Raw genomic sequence first — 25,751 nt, forward strand, 5'->3', positions numbered from 1 at the left:
CAAAGGGCCTGGATCTGAGCCCTGTCCCATCCACTGACTTAGCAGCTATGTGACCTAAGTCACCTTCCCTCTCTGGTCCCCGCCCCCATCCTCTACCAAGTGGGGTAGACGCCCTCTTCAGGCCTCTGCCCACCATAGCCAGAGAGCCAGGGCTCACTTTACTGCTCATGGAGATGATGATGGTTCTTGGTCTCCTGACCTGGAAACCGTGCTTGGCAAACATGGAAGTGTCACAAAAATAGCCACAGGCGCGTCTTTGGCCTTTTGAGATTTGTAAAGCATTTTTTCTCCAAAGTCTCTGGTGTAGTTAATAGAGCAGCAACCATAATATTCATAGGAATGCAAAGTGCTATTATAATTACCGACACCCTGAGGCGGCAAGTGGGGCCCAGGGAGCCTCGAGAGTCCACCAGACATCTTAGGAGGCTCCAACTATCTTCATAATACTAAGATGCTTTGATTTCTCATATGGCAAATAGCAAGAGATAAAATCCATGTAAATAATCTCCTCCCCTCCAAAAAAGCAGCTTTTTAAGCAAATGGGTCCTCAAAAAATTTGAAGAATGTAAAGGGGTCCAGAGACCAAAAGGTTTGGAGATTGCTGCCCTGAGGCACTAAATGTTGCTATAGCCTCATACTAATAGCAGTTCACAGACCTCTGGAGGGGGGAAGGGCTCTCAGCTAATCTCAAATCTTCACTCACAGATGAGTAAACTGAGGCCCAGGTAGAGGTAGTTACATGCCTGAAGCAGTGTTTAGGGTGCGTTACAAAGCATGGTACAGGCAGGATCAAATTCAAGCCTTCCAATAGCCCAGTTATGGCAGCGGTTATTATTTCCATTTTCTGGACAAGAAAGAAGAGGTTCAAAGAGTGTAAAAGTGACTTCCTCTCACAGGCTCTGTTGTGGACAAAGGACCTGCTTCCCTCAAGGTCCCAGATCTAGGAAGTGGAAGAGCCAGGCTTTGATAGAATGGAAGCAACCTGAGGGCAGGCTTCTTTCCTCTCCTCCTCTCCCCTCCCCTCTTTTCCCTTCCCTTCTCCTCTCCCCTCTTCTCCCCTCCTCACTGGAACTTTGGCACCTAAAGGAGGGCCTGCCACAGAGTAGGAACCTACAAAATATTGATAGATTGATTGTGATCCTGAGTCCACTTCTCTGAGCCAGTGTATGCCTTGATCCTATCTGAGGCAAACCCTCATGGCCTCTCTCAACTGACCCAAAATGAGGACAGTGAAATTTTGGGCTAGGGAAGGAAGACTTGGGCATCAAAGGCAGTAGGCAGCAAGGATATAAGAGGAGTAGGAGAATATTTCTCCCCAAAGATAGGCTCATGTATTCATTCAACAAACTCCCTTTTACATATAGGGTCCCAGTAAAGGGTCCAGGCATGGACATAGATGTAAGACAACATAGCAAGAAACCCAAGATGGGCAGTGGTGTGGGGCAGGGAGGAGAGGGCTGGCTTTGCTGATTCCCCACTGTGACTGCCGATGAGTTGGAGTGGACGCTGCTCCAAGTCAGGGCCTGATCCTCTGCCATTCATTTGTCTCTGATGTCCAGTGAAGCATCTTCCCATGTGGGATCAAAATTTGCTCGTTTATAAAACGAGGTCAGGGGTCATCTCCTCCCCACCTAGCCCGGTATGGGAAGGAAGCTCAGGACCCAAAATGCCCAGTAGACCGGCCTGAGCAAACTCGGGGGAAGTGACCCTAGTGATGGTCACATGGCTGGCACACCAAAGAGCTGGGACTCAGCCCCTCTTACTGGCCCTCTTACTCTGCCCATGTCAAGTCAGGTCAATAAACATTTATGAAGCCCCTACTATGTGCCAGGTACTAGCTAAGGGCTAGGGATAAAAAAGGGGAAAAAGGCAGTCCCTGCCCTCAAGGAGGTTACAATCTAATGAGGGGGAGAAAACATTCAAACAACTAAGTCCAAACAAACTAAGTATGAGATAAACCAGAGATAATGGAGAGGGAAGACCCTAGAATTAAGAGGGACCAGGAAAGGCTTCTGTCAAAGACGGGGAGTCAGGTGGGACGCAAAGGAAACCAGAAGGCAGAGATGAGGAGAAAGAGCATCTGGAGCACTCTAGCCCATGACAAAGGCTCAGAGGTGGTAGCTGGAGTGCCTTGTGCAGAAACAGGATGAGGGCCAGCAGCTCTCCAGTGTAAGTAAGGTGCCAGAATACTGGATAGATAGGGTGGGGAGGCCACGAGGGGAAGGGCTTTTCTTTGCTTGTCTATCCTGATTTGGAAGAGAGAGCTTTTCAATGATGCCAGGCCACAGCTTCCCATTCACCAGATCAGCTCAAATGAGTCTTGGCCCTTTCTCAGTATTAAATCCAGTCACAAAGGAGAGTTCCCCTCTGCTTAAAAAGGAAAGGACCAAGATTCCCAAGGTCTCCCCATTCTGGTTCGGGCCCTCCCCCCCAGACCACTACCACCACTTAAAGTGTCTAATGAAGAAATGTGAGGCCAGTTACTCATAGGAGAAATTACTTCCTTTTCCTGGGAGAATAATAGCTGCAGCTCAGCTTTCGATAGAGATCCAAGGTGTGCCAGTCTCTCTACAGACAGATCCTCATTAAAGCTCCAAATCAGTAATACAAAATATATAATATATAATCACCCCCATCCTATAGAAGAGGAACCTGAGACATAAAGCGATGAATGCTTTGCCCATGGTTGCCTGGCTGGTAACTGGTCGGTGAAATTAGAACCCAGGCTCTTCTACCCGTAAGCCCAGCTCCCTTTTTCCCTCACTCTGCCTCACTCCAGAGTGGCTATGAGCAAGCCTCCCATCTCTGTCACATCCGATTTGGGGCTAATGAGGTACACCAGGGCAGAAGCTGCTAGGTACATAACTAGAATGACCAGGAAATCTCTCCCAGACTCAGTGCTCTAGAGACCAGCGGGTTTCCCTTGAATTCCCCTCCAGCTGGCATCTGTCCTGAGAACAAGGGCCAGAGCTTTTGTTATTCATTTAGAGGATTAGTGTTCAAGATTGTCCCAAACCCGAATACTGAGCCATAGCCCTAAACAAGACCCTATCCCTAGGAGAGAGCCAAGCTGTAACCAGGGTGAGGGAGCCAGTGCTTTGGCCCAGGTGGCCAATGCTGGGCTTATGGGGGGGGAGGTTAGGGACAATGTACTTCTTCCCCACAGGGAGCCAGATCCTCCTACTGCCATACCTAGCACCTTTCAGGCCCCTGCTGGCTGCACCATGTGATGTGTACTCACTCCCTCCCTTCCTCCTAGGTTGTCATCCTTATGGTCCCCTCTCTGGGGGGCCTCTTCTCCCTCCCCCCCACCCCACCACACACATACAACCTCTTGGGCTAGACTGTGCAGGGGATGCTTACCTATACCCTCTCTTGGCATGGCTGCACTCAATGTACGCAGCATCTCCATTGTTCATTCCCCTGCTGATCCTCTTCCTGATTTTCTGGACTTCAAACTGAGCTTCCTCCCCAAATTGCTTCACCCCCACCCCCACCCCACCCCCTTTCAGGACTCTCTTGTCTATAGTCTTCCCTATTAAACATAATGAATCAAGAAGTATTTATTAAATACCTGCTGTGTGCCAGGCACTGTGCTGATAGAAATGCCTTGGGCTTTCTCTTCAGGAAGCATCTCTTTTTCCTTGTATTTGTATTCCTAGTGGTTAGCACAGGGCCTGGCACATAGTAACAGATAATCAATGATTCATTGTTTCCTTCCTTCCTTCCTCCCTTTCTTTCTTTTCTTCTTTCCTCCTTCCCTCCCTTCCTTTAAAATGTAAGCTTCTTGAGGGCAGGGGCCCCTTCTGCTTTTTTCTCATGTGCCTCCACTCCCCTAACCCCAGCACCTGGGACACAATGAGCATTAAATAAATTCTTGTCATTCAGCTGATGACCACTCTGGACATCGCCTTCCTTGCTCATCAGTCTGTCCTCTGGGGCCCTGTCCAACCCCGAACTGAAAAGTCCAAGAGCTGAGTGTGAGCTCTGCCTCTGAGACCTCTTGCCTCTATGACCTTGAACAAGTCACTTAACCTCCTAAGGCCTCTGTCTTCTTACATGTGGAATGAGGAGGTTGGACCAGATGACCCCAAAGATTCATTGCAACTCTATCTATGTGACCTGATGCTTTATCTCAGTCTTTCACAAGCCCTTTCCCCTTCTCTGGGCCTCGGGCATCCAATGGGCAACTTAGGTCTCAGAGCTGGAAGAAACCTTTGAGGCCATCCAGGCCGAATCCCTCCTATCAATGCATCTGAGGCCTCAGAGTCACCCAGCAGTGACAAACCTGGGCAGGGTTTGGCTGAGTTGGGGGCTGTCTGGCCTCTCACACCACCCAGGGAGGCCTGATGGGGCCCAGCACTCAGTATGATGCCTGGCACATAATAGGCCTGATGGGGCCCAGCACTCAGCATGGTGCCTGGCACATAGTAGGCCCTTAATCAATGTTGATTGATTGCTATAGCCTGTCCTATCGTTTTCATGAAGGAGTTTTATGAATGACTTTATAAACCATGAACTCTTCTTCTAACTTAGCCTCACCTGAGATGGGGCCTGGACTTCATTGTTTCATTTTCCTCAATTCTAATAGAATTGTTGTTGGCTTTTTCCCCCTAGAAAATGGCTCCAGTCCCTGTGATTTTATGTAAGGGGTCTATAAACACTATCCTACCCCTCTGCTCCAATGAACATGGTTTATCAAAGAGAGTTAGGCATTGGGTTTGTGCAAAATGGACTCTCCAGTTGCTTCCTATGGTTCTGTTTTCCCTAGGACTGGGATTGGGAGGATAGAATATGGGCATGAAGGCCTGGGGTCTGGTGGAGCAGGTGTGAGGTAGGACCAGGAGAGCAGTGCCCTGGGCTGGAAGGCTGCGTGCTAGACAATGTTGTCCAAGGTTCCTGAAAGAGGAGCAGATAGTGTGACTTTGTAGAGCTAATTGTTGTCAGCGATTTCACAGTGCAGATAGGGAAAGGTGTCTGTGAAGGCCATAGGTAGTCAAGACCAGAGACCAGAGAATGTCAAGGTTGAGTGCAGGAAGGAAGTCTTTGAATGCAGAAGATCACTGCTGGCAGGAACCTTCACATAGCAGAGCTGCACCCCTTAGTTCATGTAGTCGAGCTTCCCTTTGTGCACATGTAACCACTGAGGCCCAGATAGGGAACCTGAGGAACCCAAGACCACCCAGTCAGCAGCACAGAGTTCAGCCTCTGGCAGAAGGAGGCTCCCTTCCACTGAGCCAGCATTGGTGGTTCTATGACTTCCCTATGACTACTCACAAGGCATAGACAAGGAGGCCTCCTCTCTCCTCTTTGGTGTAGCACCAGAGGACTGTCTGCCATGGGTCCTTGTATTCTACAATCACATGGCTCATTCTGCTGCTTCCCAGGGAGCTCCCCTCTCCACTCCCACCTCCCTGTTCAAGAGTCTGCCCAGAAAGAGTGAGAGCAAAGCCTATTTCTCTGAAACTGGGAGCTCAGTTCCCTTCTCAAAACAATGGAGTTGGCTTTGAGGTCCCTCCCATCTCTGCCAATATGTATTCTATGTTCTAAACTCTTCCCCACCCCCGACTCTGCCATTCAATGCCTCTGTGATCGCCCACCCCTGATCCTTTAGGCAGCTTCAGACCCAGATGCTGGAGATGCCAAGTACAGATGAGCTGACTCCTACTGTCTGGTAATCTGAATAGCCTTGAGCCTTTGGGGAGAATATTTGCTAGAAAACAGAATGCAGCCATAGCCCAGGGAGAACTTAGAGAATTTCCAAGATCTCAGCTTTCAACATTCCTGCTTTCCTTGGGGTTGGAGGGCCTGGAGCCCCACCAGACCTTCATAGCTTATCTGAGAAGCAACCCTGGACTCGGACTCTGAAAGATCTTGATTTGAATCTTGCCTTAGCCACTTACTATCCATGTGACTATGTAAATCACTTCATTTCTCTCAGACTTCATATTCATATGTGAAATGGGGAGAATGATAGAGTGAGGTTGTAATGAACTCACATGGGATGATGCATGTGAAGTGCTTTATTCGTGATGATGACTATTGTCATATTTATATAAGATGCCAGGGTCTTAAATTTATCATGGGTTCAAATGCAGTCCTGAGACAGAGTGGTAGAGCGTGGGCCTGGGGCCAGATCCAGTGGCCATCCCCTAACCCTCATTCGCTGTGTGATCATAGCTGTATTCTCTCAGCCTCAGGTTCCTCCTCTGAAAATGGGACGATGATGCTCATACTACCTACCTCCCAGGGCTTTTGGGAAGAAAAAATGTTGTAGTTCTTAAGTCCCTATGGAGATACGAGCTGGGACTCTAAGAGCATGGATTTGGAGCAGAAAGCAGCCTGCCTTAGAGGACATTTCATTTTACAGATGAAGCAGCTGAGGCCCAGAGAGGAGAGGGGGTTTGTCCAAAGTCTATGCTGTTGTTCAGTCATTTTTGACTCTCTGTGACCCCATCTGGAATTTTCTTGGCAAAGATACTGGAGCAGTTTGCCATTTCCCTCTCTAGCTCATTTTACAGATGAGGAAACTGAGGCAAACACGGTGAAGTAACTTGCCCAGGGTCACACAGCTAGTAAGTGTCTGAGGCTGGATTTGAACTCAGGGCTTCCTGCCTCCACCCACACCAGGCTCTACACACTATGTCACCTAGCTGCTCCTATCCAAGGTTACATAGATATTATGTAGCAGAGACAGAACTCAGAGGTCTTCTGGCCCCCAAACAAGCCACCCAGCCTTATAACCATGATCATGCTTGTAGGCTGGCCCATTTCGTAATAAATCCCTTGGCCATAACATCCATATCATGAGACAAAGGCAGAAGGAGTCTTTTGGGCCCACATGACTTTTATTGGCTTTAGTGGCTGCATAATTTTGTCAGGGTGAGAGATATAAATGAGGAGGCCTAAATCCCATGACATAAGTCAACTGTGTATGCACTGCCTTTGTCCTTTAGTTTGGTTTTTAATAAATATATTTCATCCATAGACAAATTCCATGGCCAAGGCTTTAAACCAATTCCCCACTGACTCCATTGCTACTTCAGGCTTTGAGAATACAGATCAACTTCCTGCCTCAAGTTTATTTTCCAAATCGGGAACAAATCCAAAGAACAATCTCCCCAAATAGCTCTCCATCTCTTTGCAGAAATAAAACTCTACCCAGGAACTGATGAGAGAATATTTATAAAGCCATTGGCACAGAACCTCACACATAGTAGGTGTTTAATAAGCATTTCTTCCCTCCTTCCCCACTCCTTCATTTCCACAGCCTTTCATTTTCCTGAGATTATCACCCTATTTCAGTTTCTTTGATGGCTCAGCCAAGGGACAGGTGCATAAATGTTTAGTGGGGATCCTTTATACCAGAATGCCTATGTGAATGGTATGGAGCCTCAGGAGGAGGAGAAGTTACTACTAAGGATTGTGATGGCACTGGTGATGATGAAGGTGGTGATGGTGCTAGTGACTAGTACACACACACACATACTCTCTCTCTCTCTCTCTCTCTCTCTCTCTCTCTCTCTCTCTCTCTCTCTCTCTTTAAGGTCCATGTGAAAGGTATAGAGCCTCAGGGGGAGGAGGAGGAGGAGTTACTACTAATGATTGTGATGGCACTGGGGGTGATGAAGGTGGTGATGGTGCTAGTGACTAGGTACCATGGCTATGAATATGTCCATTCCACAGCGGAGGATACTGAGGACCAGAGAAGTTACTATAGCTTGACTATAGTCACACAATTCTATTTGGTGGGATAAGAATGCTCCAAAGCCAGCACTCCTGAACCACACTGCCTCTGAATGTGTGACTCTCAGCAAGTCAGCCAATCAATTAACAAGCACTTGTCAACCACCTTCTATGGGATAGGCACTATATTAGGCACTGGAGTCACAAACTCAAAAAGGAAAACAATTACAGGATTCCATTTGAATAGTGGAGACAAGAGACTCTGTATTTGAGTGTATATAAGAGAAGTATAGAGAGAATAAGTAGAAATGCAAAGAGGTCAAATACAAGGTTGTTTGGGAGGGAGGGCACTAACTTGAGGGATCAGGAAAGGCTTCCCATAGAAGGGAGGGCTTAAAGGACGTCTGTGATTATATGAGGTGAATGTGAGGAGGGAGGGCATTCCAGGCACGTGGGTGGGGAGAGTCAGGACCTTGGACAGAGCCTCATCTGCTCCTCTCACTTGATGGATGAGGAACTGAGAGGGCAGAGGAGAGACGCCTAAGGTCATGCTCCAGACCTCAGTGTCTTCATACAGAGTGAGAATTATTAACACTTTCACTGCCCACCATGCAGGGAAAGTGTTTGTAAAGTTTAAGAGATTGTAGTTATGATTACCATTAAGCCACTCACTCAACAAGTGTAATATAAGCTTCTTGAGGGCAGGGTCATCTTTATTTTTTTTTAATCCCCTGACACAGAATGAGTCTTAGAAGTACCTATGTGGTTCAGTGGTTAGAGCACTGGGCCTGCAGTCAGGAAGACTTAGGTTCAAATTTGGCCTCTGACACTTATGTGACCCTGGTCAAGTCACTTTCGCTCTGCCTTCCTCTGTTTCCTCAACTGTAAACTGAGGATAATAACAGCTCCTACCTCATAAGATTGTGAAGATCATAGGAGATAATACTTGTAAAGAGCTAAGCACAGTGCCTGGCACATATGAGGCACTCTATAAATGCTTATCCCCTTCCCCACCTCATCCCCAAGTAAGTCTTCCAGAGGGCCTTTCTTACCCAGCATTCTGAGGTCCTTCTTCTAGCTCCCTTGCTATACTGGGGGTACCAGTACAAAACATGGAATGGGAATCTATTGGCCAGCTAGTTGGTAGGTAAAGGGCACATAAGGTTTGGAGTAAGGGAGGCCTATGTTCAAATCCTGTCTCCAATACTTACACGTATCTGTCTCAGTTTCCTTGACTGTAAAATTAGAATACAGATAGCATCTGCCTCACAAGTTGTTGTGAGTACCAAATGAGATAATATTTGTAAAGTTCTTAGCACAGAACATAGTACATAATTGGTGCTAGTAGGTTTTGATAAATAGAATAATTAATTAATAGAATAATAAATATAAACAATAGATACCAAAAATACTTGTTCACTTCCCTCCTAATAAAGGCTGCTGATTGATTTTTAATAATAATAATGATAACTGGCTTTTATGCCATGGGAGGCACAGATATAAATACCAGGTGGCCCATCCCTTTTAGAAGTGTGCAGCCCAAAGGGAAAGCTAAAACATCAAATCAGATGCCTTTGATAGGCTGCAGTTTCCCCAGAAATATATGCACTTATTGGACAGGGATCTCCCATTTAGAATACCAAGACTGAAATGAAAGCTCATAGCTAGTCTTAGCCCTCCCAGTCCTCTTTCCCACCCCTATGCCACCATCGCTACAGAATCAGAAGGGGGCAGCAAAGGACTGAGGGTCCCTCATTCATCCTATTGCTTTCCTTCATGGGTTTCCACAGCCACAGAATTCCTCATTGAGTGGCCAGCCTGCCGGTGATGCTGATGCTAAGCCTCTCTGTAATTAACTCAGCTGCTGATCATGAGCAGACTCGGGCTCTGTCTGGAACAATACTCCAAGCTTTTCAGGCCCTGGCACAGCCTTCAGGATTCCAGAGTCACTTCCACATCAGGTGTCGTCAGGATTCAGTGGAGGGTCATTAATATAAAATACAATTCACTGCAAAGGCTTATGAATAACAATGATAATAATAAGTCTTTGAGTCTTGTAAAGTAGTCTACAATTCATTATCTTGTTCAATCACAATAAGATGATGAGGATGCTTATGGAAGGTCAGAAGATGGAAGAAGGAATTCCATGGGAGGTGGGGGGATCAGAAAAAGCCTTCCTGAAAGGAGTACCACTTATCATGGCTTTGAGGATGGGCAGGATATCAACAGGTAGAGATGAAGTACAAAGAGAGGCAGGCATAGGTGCCAGCACGGACAAAGAGACAAAGAACTATGTAGGATGTGTATGGGAGAAGCCAAGTAGTCCTGTCTGTCTGGAGCCTCAAGTGCTTGGTGGTGAGTAGTAGAGGTTAAGTGCAGCTAGGTGGATAAAGTGCCAGATGTGGAATCAGGAAGACCTCAGATATGTACTAGGTATATGATCCTGGGCAAGTCACGTAACCTCTGTCTCAGTTTCTTCATCTATAAAATGAGTTAGAGAAGGAAATGGCAAGCCAGTCCAGTATCTTTGCCAAGAAAACTCCCAGAAGGGTCCTGAAGAGTTTGACACAACTGAAATGACTGAACAACAAAGCATACTCCAGAATAAAGTGCTTTGCAAACCCTAAAGAGCAGCTATCTATACATTCTAGCTGACTTTTAGGCTGTGGCAGCCCAGAGACTTGAATGCTGGACTTGGAATCAGGAAGACCTGACTCCAAAGCCTTCCTCAACCCTTGGGTGACTGTGGTCCAGTCACCTGCCTGCTCACATGATCAGGCTCTCCTCTGTTCAATGGGATGTGAGAACACCTGTAGGCCTGACCTCAGAGTCCTGATGAAGCTCAAATGAGAGAGACCATAAAGCACTTTGCTCACCATAAAGCCCTGTAGAAAGGTCAGGGTTTTTCTAGTCAGTGTGTACAGTTGGGGCTGCTATGAAATGGTAGAACAATCATTCTATGATGGATGGGCTAAGGCCTCAGCTCAGTGTGTCTCTTAGGGCTTCAGATGTGTCCTTGAAAGGCCCACACTCCTCCCATAAAACACTGTTCCTCCAAATGGAGAAGATTCTCTGGGAATAGATATAGGCAATTCTGTTCTCAATATTTATTCTGAAAACTTTAATAAATAAGATTTCCATGTTGGAAAGAATAGAATCTGAGAACCACTGGATGTTAGAGCTGGAAGAGAACCAAAGACCTGGAAAGTCTGAACTGAGGGACTTTAGAACATCCAGTCTAGAATTCCAGAGTTTGGAAGGACCTTAGAACATTCAGTCTAGAGTGCCAAAGCCAAGAGGGCCTTAGAATATCTACTCTAGAATGCCAGAGCTGGGAGGGACCTTAGAACATCGACTCTGGAATACCAGAGCCAGGAAGGGCCTTAGAACATCTACTCTAAAATGCCAGAGCTAGGAGGAGACTTAGAACATCCACTCTAGAATGTCAGAGCTTGGAGGGTCTTAGGACATCCACTCTGGAATGCCAGAACCAAGAAGGATCTTAGAACATCCATTCTGGGATGCCAGTGGTTGGAGGTGCCTTAGAATACAAAGCATGAACTGAGGTCTATGACAGCTGAGGATGTCTTTGGGACAAAGAATGTCAGAGCTAAGAATAACCAAGTACAGGAAGTTAGAAAGAAGTAGCTTAAACCCTCTCCTTCCTGAATGCCTTGAGTCCTTCATACATTCTTCTGGGATGAATTTTCTTAAAGAGAAAGTGGTAGCTGGGGGAAAGAAGTGAAAATGTAAATTCATAGAGGGCCTTTCCCAATTTTTTTTAGAAGCCCCAAATGTCCCTTCAGGCCAGAGGTCCATAAGTGGCCAGTGGCCCCTTTCTGTAGCAACTAAAGGAATGGTCCAGAGCCAGATTTGGTGAGCCGACCAGCTGTAGCCTCTAGCAGCATGACGATGGTGGAGGTGGTATTTCTGCAGCATCTTCGTTATGATTTACTTTATGCATCAAATATTTATTAAGTGTCTGCTGTATGCAGAGTCCTATTCTAGGCACAAGGCAAGATAGTACTCACCCCCTGCCCTCACAAGAGGCATCAGATTGACCCTGAGAGCTGTGTCCTTAGTGGGTTTTAATGACGTTTGACCAGATGTGTTAAGCCTTTGAATCATTCTTTTTTTTTCTTTTGCCTTTATAACCATTTGCCTTTCTTTATTGCATCCCCCAGGTATCCTGGAATGGGCAATCTTCTTAAGGTCCTAACCAGGGAAATTGAGAACTACCCACATTTTTTCCTGGATTTTGAAAGTAAGTTCAACAACTGACTAGACGCTTGTCCTTTCCCTGCTTGTCCTCAGAAATGACCAAGAAGGTTTCAGCCTCATGGTCCCAGATATGCTGCCGGCCCAGCCTGGCTCTGTCAGTCTTGAGTCTTCCATGAGAATGAGGGTGATCCTTCCTCATCTGCTTTCAAACAGCTGTGGTTGGGCCGGGGCCCATGGTGCTAGAAATGATCTAATCTTCCGAAAGAATAAACTGAAGTTAGACTAAGACTTTGAAAATTCTTAAGAATGAAGGCAATCAAATGAGCAAAGGCAAGGAAAATTAGTTTAATTGGAGAGAAAAAATTTCATGTGAATGGTCTACAAACACATTCAAGAAGTAAAGCAAAAGTCCAGGATTAGCCCACTGACCGATTTAGAACACCAAATATAGGCTTGAAGACTTTGATCGTAGAACATCAGAGAACAGATTGTCAGAGATGAGAGGGACCTTCAACCTCACCTCAGGGCCATGGATCATCTATGTGTCTACGTTCAGTGGAAGCCAACCATCAGCCAAGGAATATTGCCTTGATTAACAAAATTTAAATTTCAAGATTAGGGGAGAAACAGATTCATATTTTGATGTTGGTTTGACTTCTCTTCCATTCCAAGATACTAATTGTGTGTTATCTGATATGATATAACGTATATAAAGCTCTTTTCAAATCTGAAAACACTATATATACTATAAAACACTATATACATATATATATACACATACGTACACATATATTATATAAATATATATATGTATATATGTTGTTGCCATTATTAATAATACTATTATGTTTCCTGGTGGATACTCCCATTTCAGTTGTCTGGATAAATTTCTTTTCTCCAATTTTTTTCCTGTTTTATGTAAAATGGTGGATTATTGTTGATGTGACATCCAATGGTCCAATATTGGATTCTTGCTTTATGTCTTTATTTGTTTGCTGACCACTTATATGAGATTTTTTCTGTCTCTAGTTAAGCTAGTTTTCCCTATTCTTGTTCATTTTATTCCCTTTCATTTTCAAAATAATGTAAATATACATTATTAAGTATTTTTTTAGTTTTAGGAACTATCATGTGTCTCTGTCATTACTCATTCCTTTACCAATTTCTAACTAACCATAGTCTCTAGCCATATTTTATTTTATTCTGAAATAAAAATAGCCTCATGTTCTAAAACGCACAGTAAAATAGATTCCCTTCCTCTCTACCATGATGTTGCCCAGCTCTGTCTGGTATATAAAATGATGGTCCTCAGGGCATATCCAAGCAGTCCGTTTTGTGGAATACCTTAGATAAATCTGCCAGATACAAACACAAACCCACATTCGTATATGTAACAGGGTCTGGAACATATGCAGAGCACTTGGAATGGTGTTTCCCCATGTGGAAATCCTAGGAAGCCTGCTTCTGGGAAAAACCCAGTGACATGTAAAGGAAGTGGTTTGGAGAGACCAACTATAGCCTTGGACATTCTGTTACTATTTCTGGTCAGCTAACCACATATTGGTTGGATGCATGGGCACCCTAAGAGACCTGACAGCTTTAGCTATGGTTGTCTCTGCCTCATTGATTCTGAGGATTTTGATGACTGTTCATTCATGGTGGCTGGTTAAGGGAGTGGAGTTGCTGACCTTGGGAGTGGCAAAGGGTCAGGAGAACTAGCCACAGGAATCTGGGAGTCAGAGACTGTCCCAGGGGTTGCAGCCAGCCCAGCACTGATGCCCCAAGGAGCAAGCAGTGGTCTTCTGGAGGCATTTTCCGGACCCATACCAGCAAAAGCTGATATGAGGATTCATCCAGCAGAGACACTGTCTTTGGGTGTGAACTTGGTGAGACCAGTGCTACGTAGAAACTGAACTAAATGTTAAGCCTATTTCCCCAGAGACCGAGTTGATATACGATAGAATATAGTATTCCCTGGATGTAATGAGGGAAAATGAGTTAACATAGTGAAAGCCTTTTGTAAGCTGTAAAGTGCTATATAAATGCTAGTTGGCTAGCTAGCTTAATAGTGGTGGTGGAGGTGGTGGTCGTGGTAGTGGTAGTAGTAGTGGTGGTGGTAGTGGTGGTGGTGGTCATAGTGGTGGTAGTAGTAGTGGTGGTAGTAGTAGTGGTGGTGGTAGTAGTAGTGGTGGTGGTCATGGTGGTGGTAGTAGTAGTGGTAGTGGTAGTGGTGGTGGTAATGGTAGTGGTGGTGGTGGTAGTATTAGTAGTTGTCAGTTATTATTATCTCACTAGACCTGTGATCAGCAGTTCCCGTTGTGAAGAATTGCCACACACCAATTCGGACCAGCATGTTTTCTGCCACTTGTAGTTCTAGAGAGACTTGCAGGCCCATATGAACAGAACTATAACTTGCTTGATGCAGAAGTGTCTAAATTTTATCACCTTATAAATCTGAGTTCTGAATGGAAGAGGATTTGGCTTCAGAAGGAAATCAATTCTCCTCAATTTAAAAAGGAGAAAATTTAGCTCAATTGGGAAAGAGACTTACTCAATGTCATACAGGTAGTAAATACCAGGAACCAGGAAGACCTACATTCAAGTCCTACCTTAGACACTTAGCAGCTCTGTGACATTGGGTAGATCACTGCTCTGAGCCTCAGCTCTAAGTCCTGGGGGTAATGGGAGTGTGGTAGCCACAGCTCTGACTCTGGAGAGAGAAGACCAGGTTCAAGTCCCGCCTCTGACATGTACGACCTATGTGACTGATGAGGCCCTGTTTCCTCCTCCATACATTGAAGAGACTGGGGCAGCTGCCTCTGAGGCCCTGTGATGGATGGATGAGCCGGGATCCTCTGACTCCCAACTCCCAACCACGATGACTAGTTTAGCTTCAGCTCTGATGCCCTATCTGTTTGTCACCAAGGCCAGGACTGCCAGGTTGAATCAGTGCCCCCTCCACCTAAGCTAAAAGGCTTGTGTGAGCCAGTACTTTAGCAAGGGGTGGGAGGAGTGGGGGGGAGGCTAAGGCAAAGCCCTGACTTTAGCTTTTTGGCAGTGGAAATTACCTTTCTCTGAGGGACGCTGGCAGCCAAGATGAAAGGAAAGCTGGAAGAATTCATAAAAGACCCCCCCCCCACTCACTGGGCCCAGTCAGTGTTTCTGGAAGGGCCAAGGGTAATGTATTTGGCACCTTGGACTTTTGTTTTTCAAAGAGCAAATAATGTTAATGTTCCTTTTGAAATAAATGATGAAGTATAATTGAGCCGAGTTGAAGGAGTATAATTGAACCAGGGGAAAACATTTCAGAGTTAAGTCCTCTGTGTTAGCCCAAGGGTTCCCAACAGTATGGAATGAGCTCCCCTCCCCCTCCTCTTGTCATCTGACCTTGGAAAGGAAGGCTCCACTTTCCATTAATGACCCACAGGTTTGAATCCATTGGGGTGTTTAAATTCTGCCATTTTGTTAGAATGTCTCCTTCCTTTCAGCCCAGCCATCATCCCAGATACTTTGTATTAGAAGCTGGAGCAGATGGGGAGAGTCTTAACATCAACATTTGTCTCCACTGTCCCGTCATACAGTGGGCTCTAGAAGGCTCTCCAGGGGAGTACAACCCCAGGCTGGCCACTGAATCCAATACAATGGGCCCCAGGCGATGGGACTATAATGAAAAGGGGGAGAAAGGGAAGCAGCCAGTCCCTGTCCTCAGAGAGGTTTTAATCTACCAGCATAGACACAGAAAAGTAAATAAAATACATACAAAGCCATGGCAGCTGAGGTGGGAGTGGCCCCAACAGCTGAGGGACCTTATGGGATGTGGTGCTGGAGCAGTGATTTGAAAGAAGCCAGAGATTCTAAGAGGCAGAGATGAAGAGGGAAGGAATTCCAGGCACAGCAAACAGGTGATGGAAAGAAGGGACAACAAGCCCATCAGCGTGATGGCACGTGGAGTGTGCAGGGAGAAATAATGTGCAGTCATCCTGGAAAGATGAAATTACGTGCCAGACTCAAGAATATCTATTTGAATCTTGGGTCATAGGGAGCCACAGATGCTTCTTCAGCAGGAGATAGATGTGGTTAGACCTGAGCTTTGGGAATACCCCATTGGCAGCTGAGTGAAGGCTGGACTGGAAGAAGAGACTGGGGTTAGGGAGACCGATAAGGAGACCCTCACAGCAGACCAGAAAAGAGGTGATGGAAGTCTAAACTAAGGCAGGGGTTATTTTGGGGGCCAGAGAAAGTTGGGGAGGGGGAGAAATATTGGAGAATTGAAGATATCCACCAAATTCAAGGTACTGAGCTTGGTGCTACTGATGTAAAGTCCCACCCCTCAAGGGGCTTCTTCTGCCCATCATCATTGAGGGGCAGGAGGAGAATACAAGATAATTTGAGGGAGACAATACTAACCAGTAAGGGATTGGGAAAGACTGAAAGAGGAGGCACCCAAGTTGGCCCTTGAAGGTCAGTCAGCATGGTGCAGTGACTGGAACACTGGACTTGGAATCAGGAAGGCCTGGGTTCAAATCCTGCCTCAAATTTCAATTTGGGTGATCCTAGGCAAATCACTTGACTTTTGTCTGCCTCAGTTTTCTCATGAATAAGATAAAGGGATGGGACTTGATAATCTCTAAGGTTGCTTCTATCTCTAAAGCTCTGTTCTTATGAAAGAAGCCAGGCACTCTAGAAGGTAAAAATGTAGATGGGCTACATCCAAAGGGAGGAAGCTGCTTGTACAAAAACAAAGAGGTGGGGCAGAAAACAGAGTCTGGGAAACAGTGCATCCGCCTGTTTGGCTAGAAGATCCTATGTAAAGGAGAGTAACATGAGATGAGTCTGAAAAAGATGGCGGAAGCCAGGAAGGTAAAGCAGTAACTTACCTGTAGATCGTGTCTCTTTCCCATAAAATAAATGTTTCTGGAGGTCTGGGACAGCCCTTTTTTACTTTCATATCAACAGTGCCTTGTTTTTAATAGATGTTTAATTAATGATTGTTGAATCAATTGAATTGAAGCCACAGTTCTTGAGTAGGAAAGGGACCAGGGCAGAACCAGACTTTAGAAGGGACAGTGATCTTGACTGCTGGGTGGGAGATGCATTGGCGGAGAGAGACAGTGGAAACAGGAGATGCTGTTCCCCATTTCTACCTTACAAAATGCTGTTGGCATAAAGGTAGGGAGGCCTAAGCGTGAGCCTCCCAGGTCTCAGAATCCAAGCTACTGGCCCCTCATTAGAGAAGTTTGAGGCTCTGTGGTGAGGGATGATGGATGTTCTGGTGGAAATAAACGTGTCAGCTAAGTCAAACGTGTGCTTTCCAACTTATCTCTACATTTTGATGCCCCTCCCCCTTTCTCTGAACTGTTAATGCCTTCCTATAAATCGTTACCACTTTACATCTTCAAATGTTAATAATAGATCATAATTTATATCCCTCGGTTTATCCCAAAGAAGAACAAAAAAGGCACCACTGTGATTGATGGAGCCAGAAAGGCTTTGCTGTGTGTCTCTTTTTTCATTTGCCCCAACAGTGTTTATGCAGTGGCCCCCAGGGCCCTGAGCAAGTCATAGATTGTAGTGCCAAAGCCAGCCCATCCTCAGAGAGCTGGAGACACCTCAGAATAAATGGTGCCTGGGATCTTTGGCATTTAAAAAAAATCCTCTCTTAAGCTGTATAGCTGGTTCAGCGAGTTTCCAGGAATGGATTCTCTGCTCTCATGGTTGCTTTAGAGGCCGAATAAGGCTTTGGTTAGTCTAGGATCCTAAAGACTCACTTTTTGGGAATGCTCACCGTCTTGGAGGCCCCTGCTTGGAGTCCAGCATCTGATCTCTCCGACAAAAGCATTCCTGGTTAGCCAAGCCTGGTGGTACCTCTCCTCAGCTCTGTTGACAGGGGGAATGCTTGTCATTCCACCTGGGATGAAAGGGCTCCATTCCCCAATGAAAGGAGCCAGCTGGAACATGAAACTGGGCTCTTATCGACATGTTGACAGTCGATATTCACCATCACTTGGGGGTAAAATTCTCCCAAATGAGGTTAAATCCTTTTGACGAAAACCTCCATCGATCTGGCCTGAGTCTCCTTCCTTGACAAATCCTGCATTTGTTGGATTCCAAATGCTGGGCACTTTCAATCCAGCAAGCAGATGTATGTCAGGAAGGTCAAAGGGCAGGGAGTGTGCTGTAATACACTCAGCTTTCGTGGGTCCAGAACAGGTGTGTAAATCATTCCCCGTGTCAGGGGCTGTATGGGCTGCTTCCTCAGGCTGTGGAAAGTATTGGTTTCTGAAATTGCTTGTGTAAATCACAGGGACTTTAAGCATTTTCTTGTTAAGACAGCAGGGTTTCCTGGCTTATGTAACCATCTTTGAGAATGACATTGAAATTATTGGAAATCACTGGAATTGTTGAGAGCCGTCATTATATGAAATCTGGAGAGAGGCCACTGCCAGGAGAAATACAGGACAACAAATTATGAAGGAAACACCAGATTGGTCACCAAAGGACCTGGCTTCAAATTCTGATGCTGTGTGTCATTGGCCATGTCCCTTAATCTGTCTTCAGATTTAGCTAACATTCTATTGATTCTTTATATTGCTGGTTTACAAGGGGTGAGGCCAAGTGGATCTGAATAAGCTTGGCTACCTTACCATGTTGCAAAAATGACAATATCTATCCACTGCTCTGAGTTCTACCAAACAGAAAAAGTCAAATCTCTTCTCCACTTGATAGCCTTTCAAATATTTGAAGACAGCCATCACAACCCCACCCCCAGTCTCCTCTCCTTCAAGCTAAATATCCCTAGTCCTTTTAATTTGCCATCGTATCACATGAGCCCTTGAAAGCCCTGGTTGACTGGTTGACTTCCTCTGGAGTGCTTCCAGGTTATAAATGTCCTGCTTCAAACAATGGTACCCAGAGCTTTACTCTTGCTTTAGATAAGTTCTGAGGAGGTCAGCTAATGGTGGACTCATCACCTCCCTATTCTTGGGATCCTTGCCTCTCGTAACACAAACCCAAAATTGTGTTCATTTTTTTTGACTCTACATTGGTTTGCATCCACTGAAATCCTCAGATCTTTTTTCAGAACTACTGCTTTCTAACAGATACCTTCCCCATCTTGTAGTGGTGCGGATGATTTTTTTTTATTTAATAAATTTATTTTTAGTTTACAACATTTGGTTCCACAAATTTTGGGTTCCAAATTTTCTCTCCCTCCCTCTCCTCCCCCCTCTCCCCCAAGATGGCATGTAATCCAATATGGGTTCTATATATAGCTTCACATTGAAATTATTTACATAATAGTCCAGTTGTAAAGAATTATAACCAATGGAATGAATCATGAGAAAGGAGAAATGAAACCAAAAAAGAAGGAAAAAAATCGGAGAGCAAAAAATTCGCCTCCATCTGCATTCAGATTCCATAATGCCTTTTCTGGATTGCATGGCTTTCTCCATCATGAGTCTTTTGGAGCTGTCTTTGAAATTCGCATTGATGAGAGGAGTCAAGTCTATCAAAGTCAGTCCTTACAGATACCACATGATGCTGAGTGAGGGGAGGAGAACCAGGGGGATGATTTTTTTACATGAGTACAAGACTTTATGTTTATCTCCAGTGAATTTCACCTTGGATTCACCCCAATATTCTAACCCATCAGGATCCTTTGGGATCCACACTTTGTCATCCAGTGTGTAAGCCAGCATCTATTCCTAGCATCTATTCCTTTCACAAGTCACTAAGAATAAATGTTAAATAGCCCAAGGCCAAACATAGATGTCTGGGTTACTCCACTACTGATTTCCTGCTATGCTCACTCTAACCATTTACAACTACTCTGACTCTTCCACTAAGTTTTGAATCCATCTGATGATATTATTGTTGAATTCTTATCTGTCCCTTAGTCCATAAGAAAAATATAGCAACTATGATGAAAACCTTGCTAAAATCTAGGTAAGCTACACCCACAGCATTCCTCCATCTATGTTAGTAATCCCATAGATAAAGAAAACAAGCTTAATCTGGCAAGATCAAAACCATCTTTGTAATCAGCTCTTCCCTTTCAAAATGTTGGCCAACTGTCTCTTCAATGGTCCATTCTAGAATTTCTCATGAAATTCTAGACATTGGTCCAAAGTTTGCAGGCATCATTCTTCCTTTTTATGGAAAACAAGAACAATATTTGCCCCTTTTCAATCTTGTGGCATCCCTTCCATTCTTCATGTTCTTTCAAATGTCATTGAAGATGGCTCTGCAATCAAATCTTCCATTTCTCTTGCCCACTTACAATTAGATCATAAACTCCTTGTACTTTGGGGAACTAAGTCTGTTGCCCTCTTTGTATCTCTAGCATTGAGCACATTCCCTCACCTGCTCCTACTCGCCACTGATGCAGCTGGGGGAAATCACAAAACCTTGGTGATTGGGCTCACCACAAATTTATGGCACATTATCTCAAGTAGACTCTCACCACTGTTGGCAATTGTTTTACATCTACCTGAGTGATTCACTGCCCCATCCACAGCCCTTTTCATGCCTCCTCGAACCTCCCATATTCTACCCTGCCCTCCTACTGTCTTCTCAGTTAAGAACCTTGCTTCATATTTCACTGAAAACATCACAACCATTCACTGAAAGCTCAATATTCCCCTTCCTCCATGTCCTACATTATTCACATGCCTTTTGCATTCAGAGACTTTGAGAACATTCTACTCCCCCCAGCTTTCTATTCTTCTTATACTTTACACCCCCCCACACACACTCTACCATCCAATAACACAAGCCTGCTATTGCTCACACAGGACACACCATCTCCAGACTCAAGGCATTTTCCCAGTCCATCTCACAGGACTGAGATTCTCTCCTTCCCTATCTCCACTTCCAGGCTTCATTGGTTTTCTTCAAGTTCCAACTAAACTTCCACCTTCTCCAGGAAGCCATTCCCAACCCCCTCTAATTCTAGTATCTTCCCTCAGGTGATTATCTCCAATTTGACCTGTCTATTGCTTGTTTATGTGTACTTGTTTACATTTTTTCTTCCCCATTAGACTATGAGCTTCTTGAGAGAGGCCACTGCTCTTGAGCTTAGCACAGTGCCTGACACATAGAAGGCACTTAACAAATATTTATTGACTGACAATCTTTTGCCTCTCTTTTTATCCCCATTAGCTAAAACAGTCCCTGGCACATAGTAGGTGCCTTAAAATACTTGTTGATTGACCATTTTTAGTAACTGGAGAAAGTTTGGGTCTGCGGTATTGGCCAGGTGGGGCACTTCATGAATGGAAACTCCATCTATTTGTACAATTCAAAATTCCTGTAATTTATCATCTATAACTATAGAGTCTTGTTTTTGTCTTTATATACCCTGATCCTGGCAGAGTATCTGGAACATGATGGCTCTTGGGGAATGTTTATTGGTTAATCAGAAAGTTGCCTGAGGGGGGTTCAGTGACTTGCCTATGATCACAAAGTTGGTATAGATCCGAGGCAGAAAGTTAGTCTCAATAGAAGCCTCATACATAGTAGACACTCAGTCAATGATTCTGGAATTTAATCGAGTCTACCCCTATTAAACTATATGCTTCTGAAAGGAGACACTCAGTGATTTCTACATCTGTGTCCCCAAGAGTCATACAGAGGGCCATGCACACACTAAGTGTTTAAATAAAGAAAGTTCGTAGACCTGAATTGAAAATTTCCTATTTCTGGGCCAATTTTTTGTCCTTGTGGTTTAGTCTAGGCTTTTCATCCAGAAGCAGGAGAATTCATTGTTCTCACCCTGAAGATACTGGCCCAAGGGGGACTGAAAGAACTTTCCCTGGTGAGGTTGTGTGCAGCTGACACCATGTGTGTCTGTGTGTCTGTCCTGTTTTCCACATTGCTTAGATGCTCAGCCCACGGAGGGCGAGAGGGAAATCTGGAACCAGGTCAGTGCCGTCCTCCAGGATTCAGAGAGCATTCTCACAGACCTGCAGGCTTACAAAGGTGCTGGCCAGGAGATCCGTGATGTGAGTAAGCCAAGCCAATGATAATATTGTCCTGACAACGGCAGAGAGGGAACTGGAATGGGAGGGGTGTGGAGAGGGAGGGAATGAAGTCATCGCTGCAGTATTTCCTAGAATCCTGGAAAGAACAGGGGATGTAATGTGCATTTAAGCCAATGTATGAATGGTCCCTTTTATTTTAGGAAATTCATCCAACCAGACATTGAATCCACCCCTTACCCCCACATCCAGACATGCACACTCGGGGTTCAACATCCGCCTTTCACATAATGATTTAGTGTTCCAGCTTTTGCTTGCATAGTCATTAACCAGTCTGCTCTTTAAGGAAAACAAACATGTGATGATAAGGCTAGTTTCTAGCAACTCCTTCCCGTTCTAGCCCCTGCTGCTGGTATTGCCAACCCCACATCATGGATGGGGGTGATGCTGATTCTCTCCAGGTCTTTCCCCTTCAGATCATCCCAGGATCATAGATTTAGAGCTGGAAGAGACCTTAGGTGCCAGCTGGTCCAATCTCCCTATTTTATGGATGATTAACTGAGGCCAGAGGTCACCCAGGCATTGAGTGGCAGAGCCAGGATTCCAGTCAAGGACTTCTAAACACAAATTCACCACCCCTACTGCTTGCCTCCCTTTGCTGCCTCCAGCCTATCTACATTAGATATAGAATAAAGGTAGTCTTCTCAGGTTGGCATTCAGGGCCCTTGACAACCCAGTCCAGCCTCCTTGGCAGCCTCGTTTCTGATCACTTCCTTTCATATGTTCTGCATTCCAGCCAAAGTGACCTTGCTTGCTATTCCCTAAACCCAGCCTTCCATCTCCAGCCTCTACATTGGCACAGGCTGCCCCCTATTCTGAGAGTGCACCATTGGCACAGGCTGCCCCCTATTCTGAGAGTGCACCATTGGCACAGGCTGCCCCCTATTCTGAGAGTGTACCATTGGCACAGGCTGCCCCCTTTTCTGAGAGTGTGCCATTGGCACAAGCTGACCCCTATTCTAAGAGTGTGCCCTTCCTTCTCCTTGCCTCTCAGAATCATTCTGTGTCTTCAGAGATGATTCTTCAGGTATCACCTCCTCCAGAAGTTCCTTTGATTTCCCCATTTATGAGTGATTGTTCCCTTCTGAAATACCATTGGACTTATTTTGGTACATACATGCTGTACCCTCCCAGGAAGCTCACTGTGGGCAGGGGCCTCTTGTTTTTGGCTTTGAATCCTCAGTATCCAGCACAGTACCTGTCAGAGTATTCATTCATTCATTCATTAAACAATCATTTATAGCATAGTGCCTGGTACTTAACCAATGGCCCAATTGTACATCTGTTATGTAGCAGGCACTGCTTGGTGCAGAGGACACAGGCACAAAGATCGAATGGCCGCTGCCCCCTCAAGCAGTTTGCATCCTATTGGGGGAAATATCATGTATGCCCAGAAGTAAGTGCAAAAACATACACAAAGTCAATAAAAAGTCATTTGAAGGGGAAGCACTGGCTCCCCAAGGAGTTGGGGAAGGGCCCACGTGGTGGCTTTGGTGATTCTGAAAGGTGGAGACAAGCAGGGAAAGCATTCCAAACATCTCGTGGGGGAGGGGCAGTGTACCAAGGTGGGCCATTCAGTTTGGAAGCAGGAGGGATGGGAAAGGTGTCTGTGACAGGAATTGGGAGCCTGATTCTACAGGGCTCTAAATGCCAAACAGAGAAGCTGATATTTTCTCCTCGGGCCAGAGGGAACCATAGTATGAGCCTTTGGATGAAGTGAGTGTCATGGTCCGATGAGTGCTTTAGGGAAATCACTGGCCACCACGTGGAAGATTGATGGAGGTGAAGAAAGACTGGAGGTGGGGGACTTGCTAGAAGGTCATTTCAATGGTCCAAAGGAGAGCAGATGAGGGTCTGAACTGGGGAGGCAGCTGCATGAAGGAGGGGGGAGAGGGGCACATATGAGAGGCAAGAGTTCTATACATCAGGACTTTCCACTTCCAACACTCAAAGGAGATGATTTTTCAGAAAGGAAGACTCAGGATGTTCTTTGGCCAGAAGGGGATCTGCATTTGGTCTTTCAGAACATCTTCCACTCAAACTTTGCAAGGGAAGGAGCGAAAGCCTTGTTCAGGGCCATGTTAGTAGCAGACCGATTGAGAGTAAGGGCGGCAAAGTTTTCAGGATGAAAATCTCTGGGTTGGTTCTTCAGAAGGAGCTAATGAATCATCATGTACCTTGTCACAGAATATGGCACTGGCCATGTAGGTTCTAGGATAGTGCCTTGCACAGAGTAGGTCCTAAGAGATGTTTGTAGGTAAAAGAATAAGATTCAAGAGTTGTTGGTTTTCTATCTTGCCCCAAAACTATAACCTAGAATGTGAACCTTAGAACGCAAAATGTTAGAATTAGAAATACCTTTTGAAAATAGAACTTTAAAATGTAGAGTGTTTGTGTTAGAAAGGACCTTGGGACATAGAATGTAGGAGATGACAATGATCTTAGAATATATACAAGGTGTCCCAAAGGTCTTAGGGCTTGCAGCTGAATAATGTTAGAACTAGGAATGAAATGACTTTAGGACATAGATCTTTAAAACATAGAATATTAAAATGGAATTGACCTTAGAACATAAAATGTTAGAACTTAAGGAACTTAAAATAGAACTTTAGAATACACAGTATTAGAACTGGAAGTTACTTTAGGACCTAGACCTCTGGAATATCCAGCATTAGAACCTGAAGAGACCTGAGAACAATGAACCTAATCATCTAGAGTGTTAGACCTAGAAGGAGCCTTAGTTTGTAAAATATTATAACTTGAAGGTTCCTTAGAACACAGAACTTTAGAACACAGAATATGAGAGTCAGAAAGCATTCTGTCCATATTTCAGTGTTTCCATCATTTGAATGAGATTAATAAGTTCATGCCTCTGGAGGGGTAAGGATAGATATACAACCTGAGATTTCATGGTAGAGGGAGCTTCCTCATTGTAGAAGAGGCCTTCCCCAATGAGGAAGCTCCCTCTACCAAAGCAGGTTGGCCTCTTCTCAATGACTTGGCTCTTAGAGTGTCTTCCAAGGGTCTGGGGAGGTTATGTGACTTGCCCAGGGTCACACAGCCAGTATGTTTCAGGGATAGTACTTGAACCCAGGTCTTCCTGGCTCAGAGGCTGCTTCTCTAGCCATGACATCCAATGGTTTCTGCCTTGTAGGCAATCCAAAATCCCAATGACATCCAGCTGCAAGAAAAGGCTTGGAATGCGGTGTGTCCACTTGTCGTCCGGCTGAAGAGGTTCTATGAATTTTCCATCCGGCTTGGTGAGTTCACATTTTCAGCTTCATTTTTTTATCTATTTCTAAAATCTCAATTTGCTGCTTTGATACTCTTCTTATGGCAACTCCCACATGTAGAGCACCCCTTGCTTTATACACACTTTCCTTTGGAAGCCAAACAACTGCCTTGGGAGGTCAGTGGTACAAGGGTTGTTGTCCCCTTTTTGGAAAAGAGGAGACTAAGATCCAGAGAATTAAAGTGAGGATTGGAGAGTGTAGGCATCCCCCTTCTACTCCAACACACAACCCTCTTCCCCTCAGCCTCCTTCTACAAGCTCACAGGCAGAGATAGAAGTCGGGTTACTTCTGAGACATAGGGTCATAGGAGGAGAACTCAGAAGGATTTGAGAGACCTCTGGCTCCAATCCCTTCATGAGAAAAGGACAGAGAAAGGGGCAGAGACTTTCCTACAGCTCCATAGGAGAAGGTGGAAGGGCTGGGGTTGGACACCCTCTGGCTTCAAATACACTCCTCTTTCCCCTGAGTCAGGGGCTGATGGTCAGGAAAGGGGCTTGGTGTGTGTTGATGGCTT

The 25,751-nt window shown here is 45.2% G+C and overlaps 1 protein-coding gene across 1 annotated transcript in view; it reads left to right on the top strand.

Annotated features, from left to right (window-relative positions):
* CYRIA (CYFIP related Rac1 interactor A) overlaps positions 1-25,751 on the top strand; it is a 93,066-nt gene that overhangs the window by 55,354 nt on the left and 11,961 nt on the right. Inside the window, exons 3-5 of the mRNA XM_036750567.1 lie at positions 11,871-11,950; positions 21,787-21,908; positions 25,099-25,204. Coding sequence (XP_036606462.1) covers positions 11,881-11,950; positions 21,787-21,908; positions 25,099-25,204 — 298 coding nt within the window. The 5' untranslated portion in view covers positions 11,871-11,880. The remainder of the gene's footprint in view (positions 1-11,870; positions 11,951-21,786; positions 21,909-25,098; positions 25,205-25,751) is intronic.

The sequence above is a fragment of the Trichosurus vulpecula genome, chromosome 3 (assembly GCF_011100635.1).
Source record: "Trichosurus vulpecula isolate mTriVul1 chromosome 3, mTriVul1.pri, whole genome shotgun sequence".
Taxonomy (NCBI): Eukaryota; Metazoa; Chordata; class Mammalia; order Diprotodontia; family Phalangeridae; genus Trichosurus; species Trichosurus vulpecula.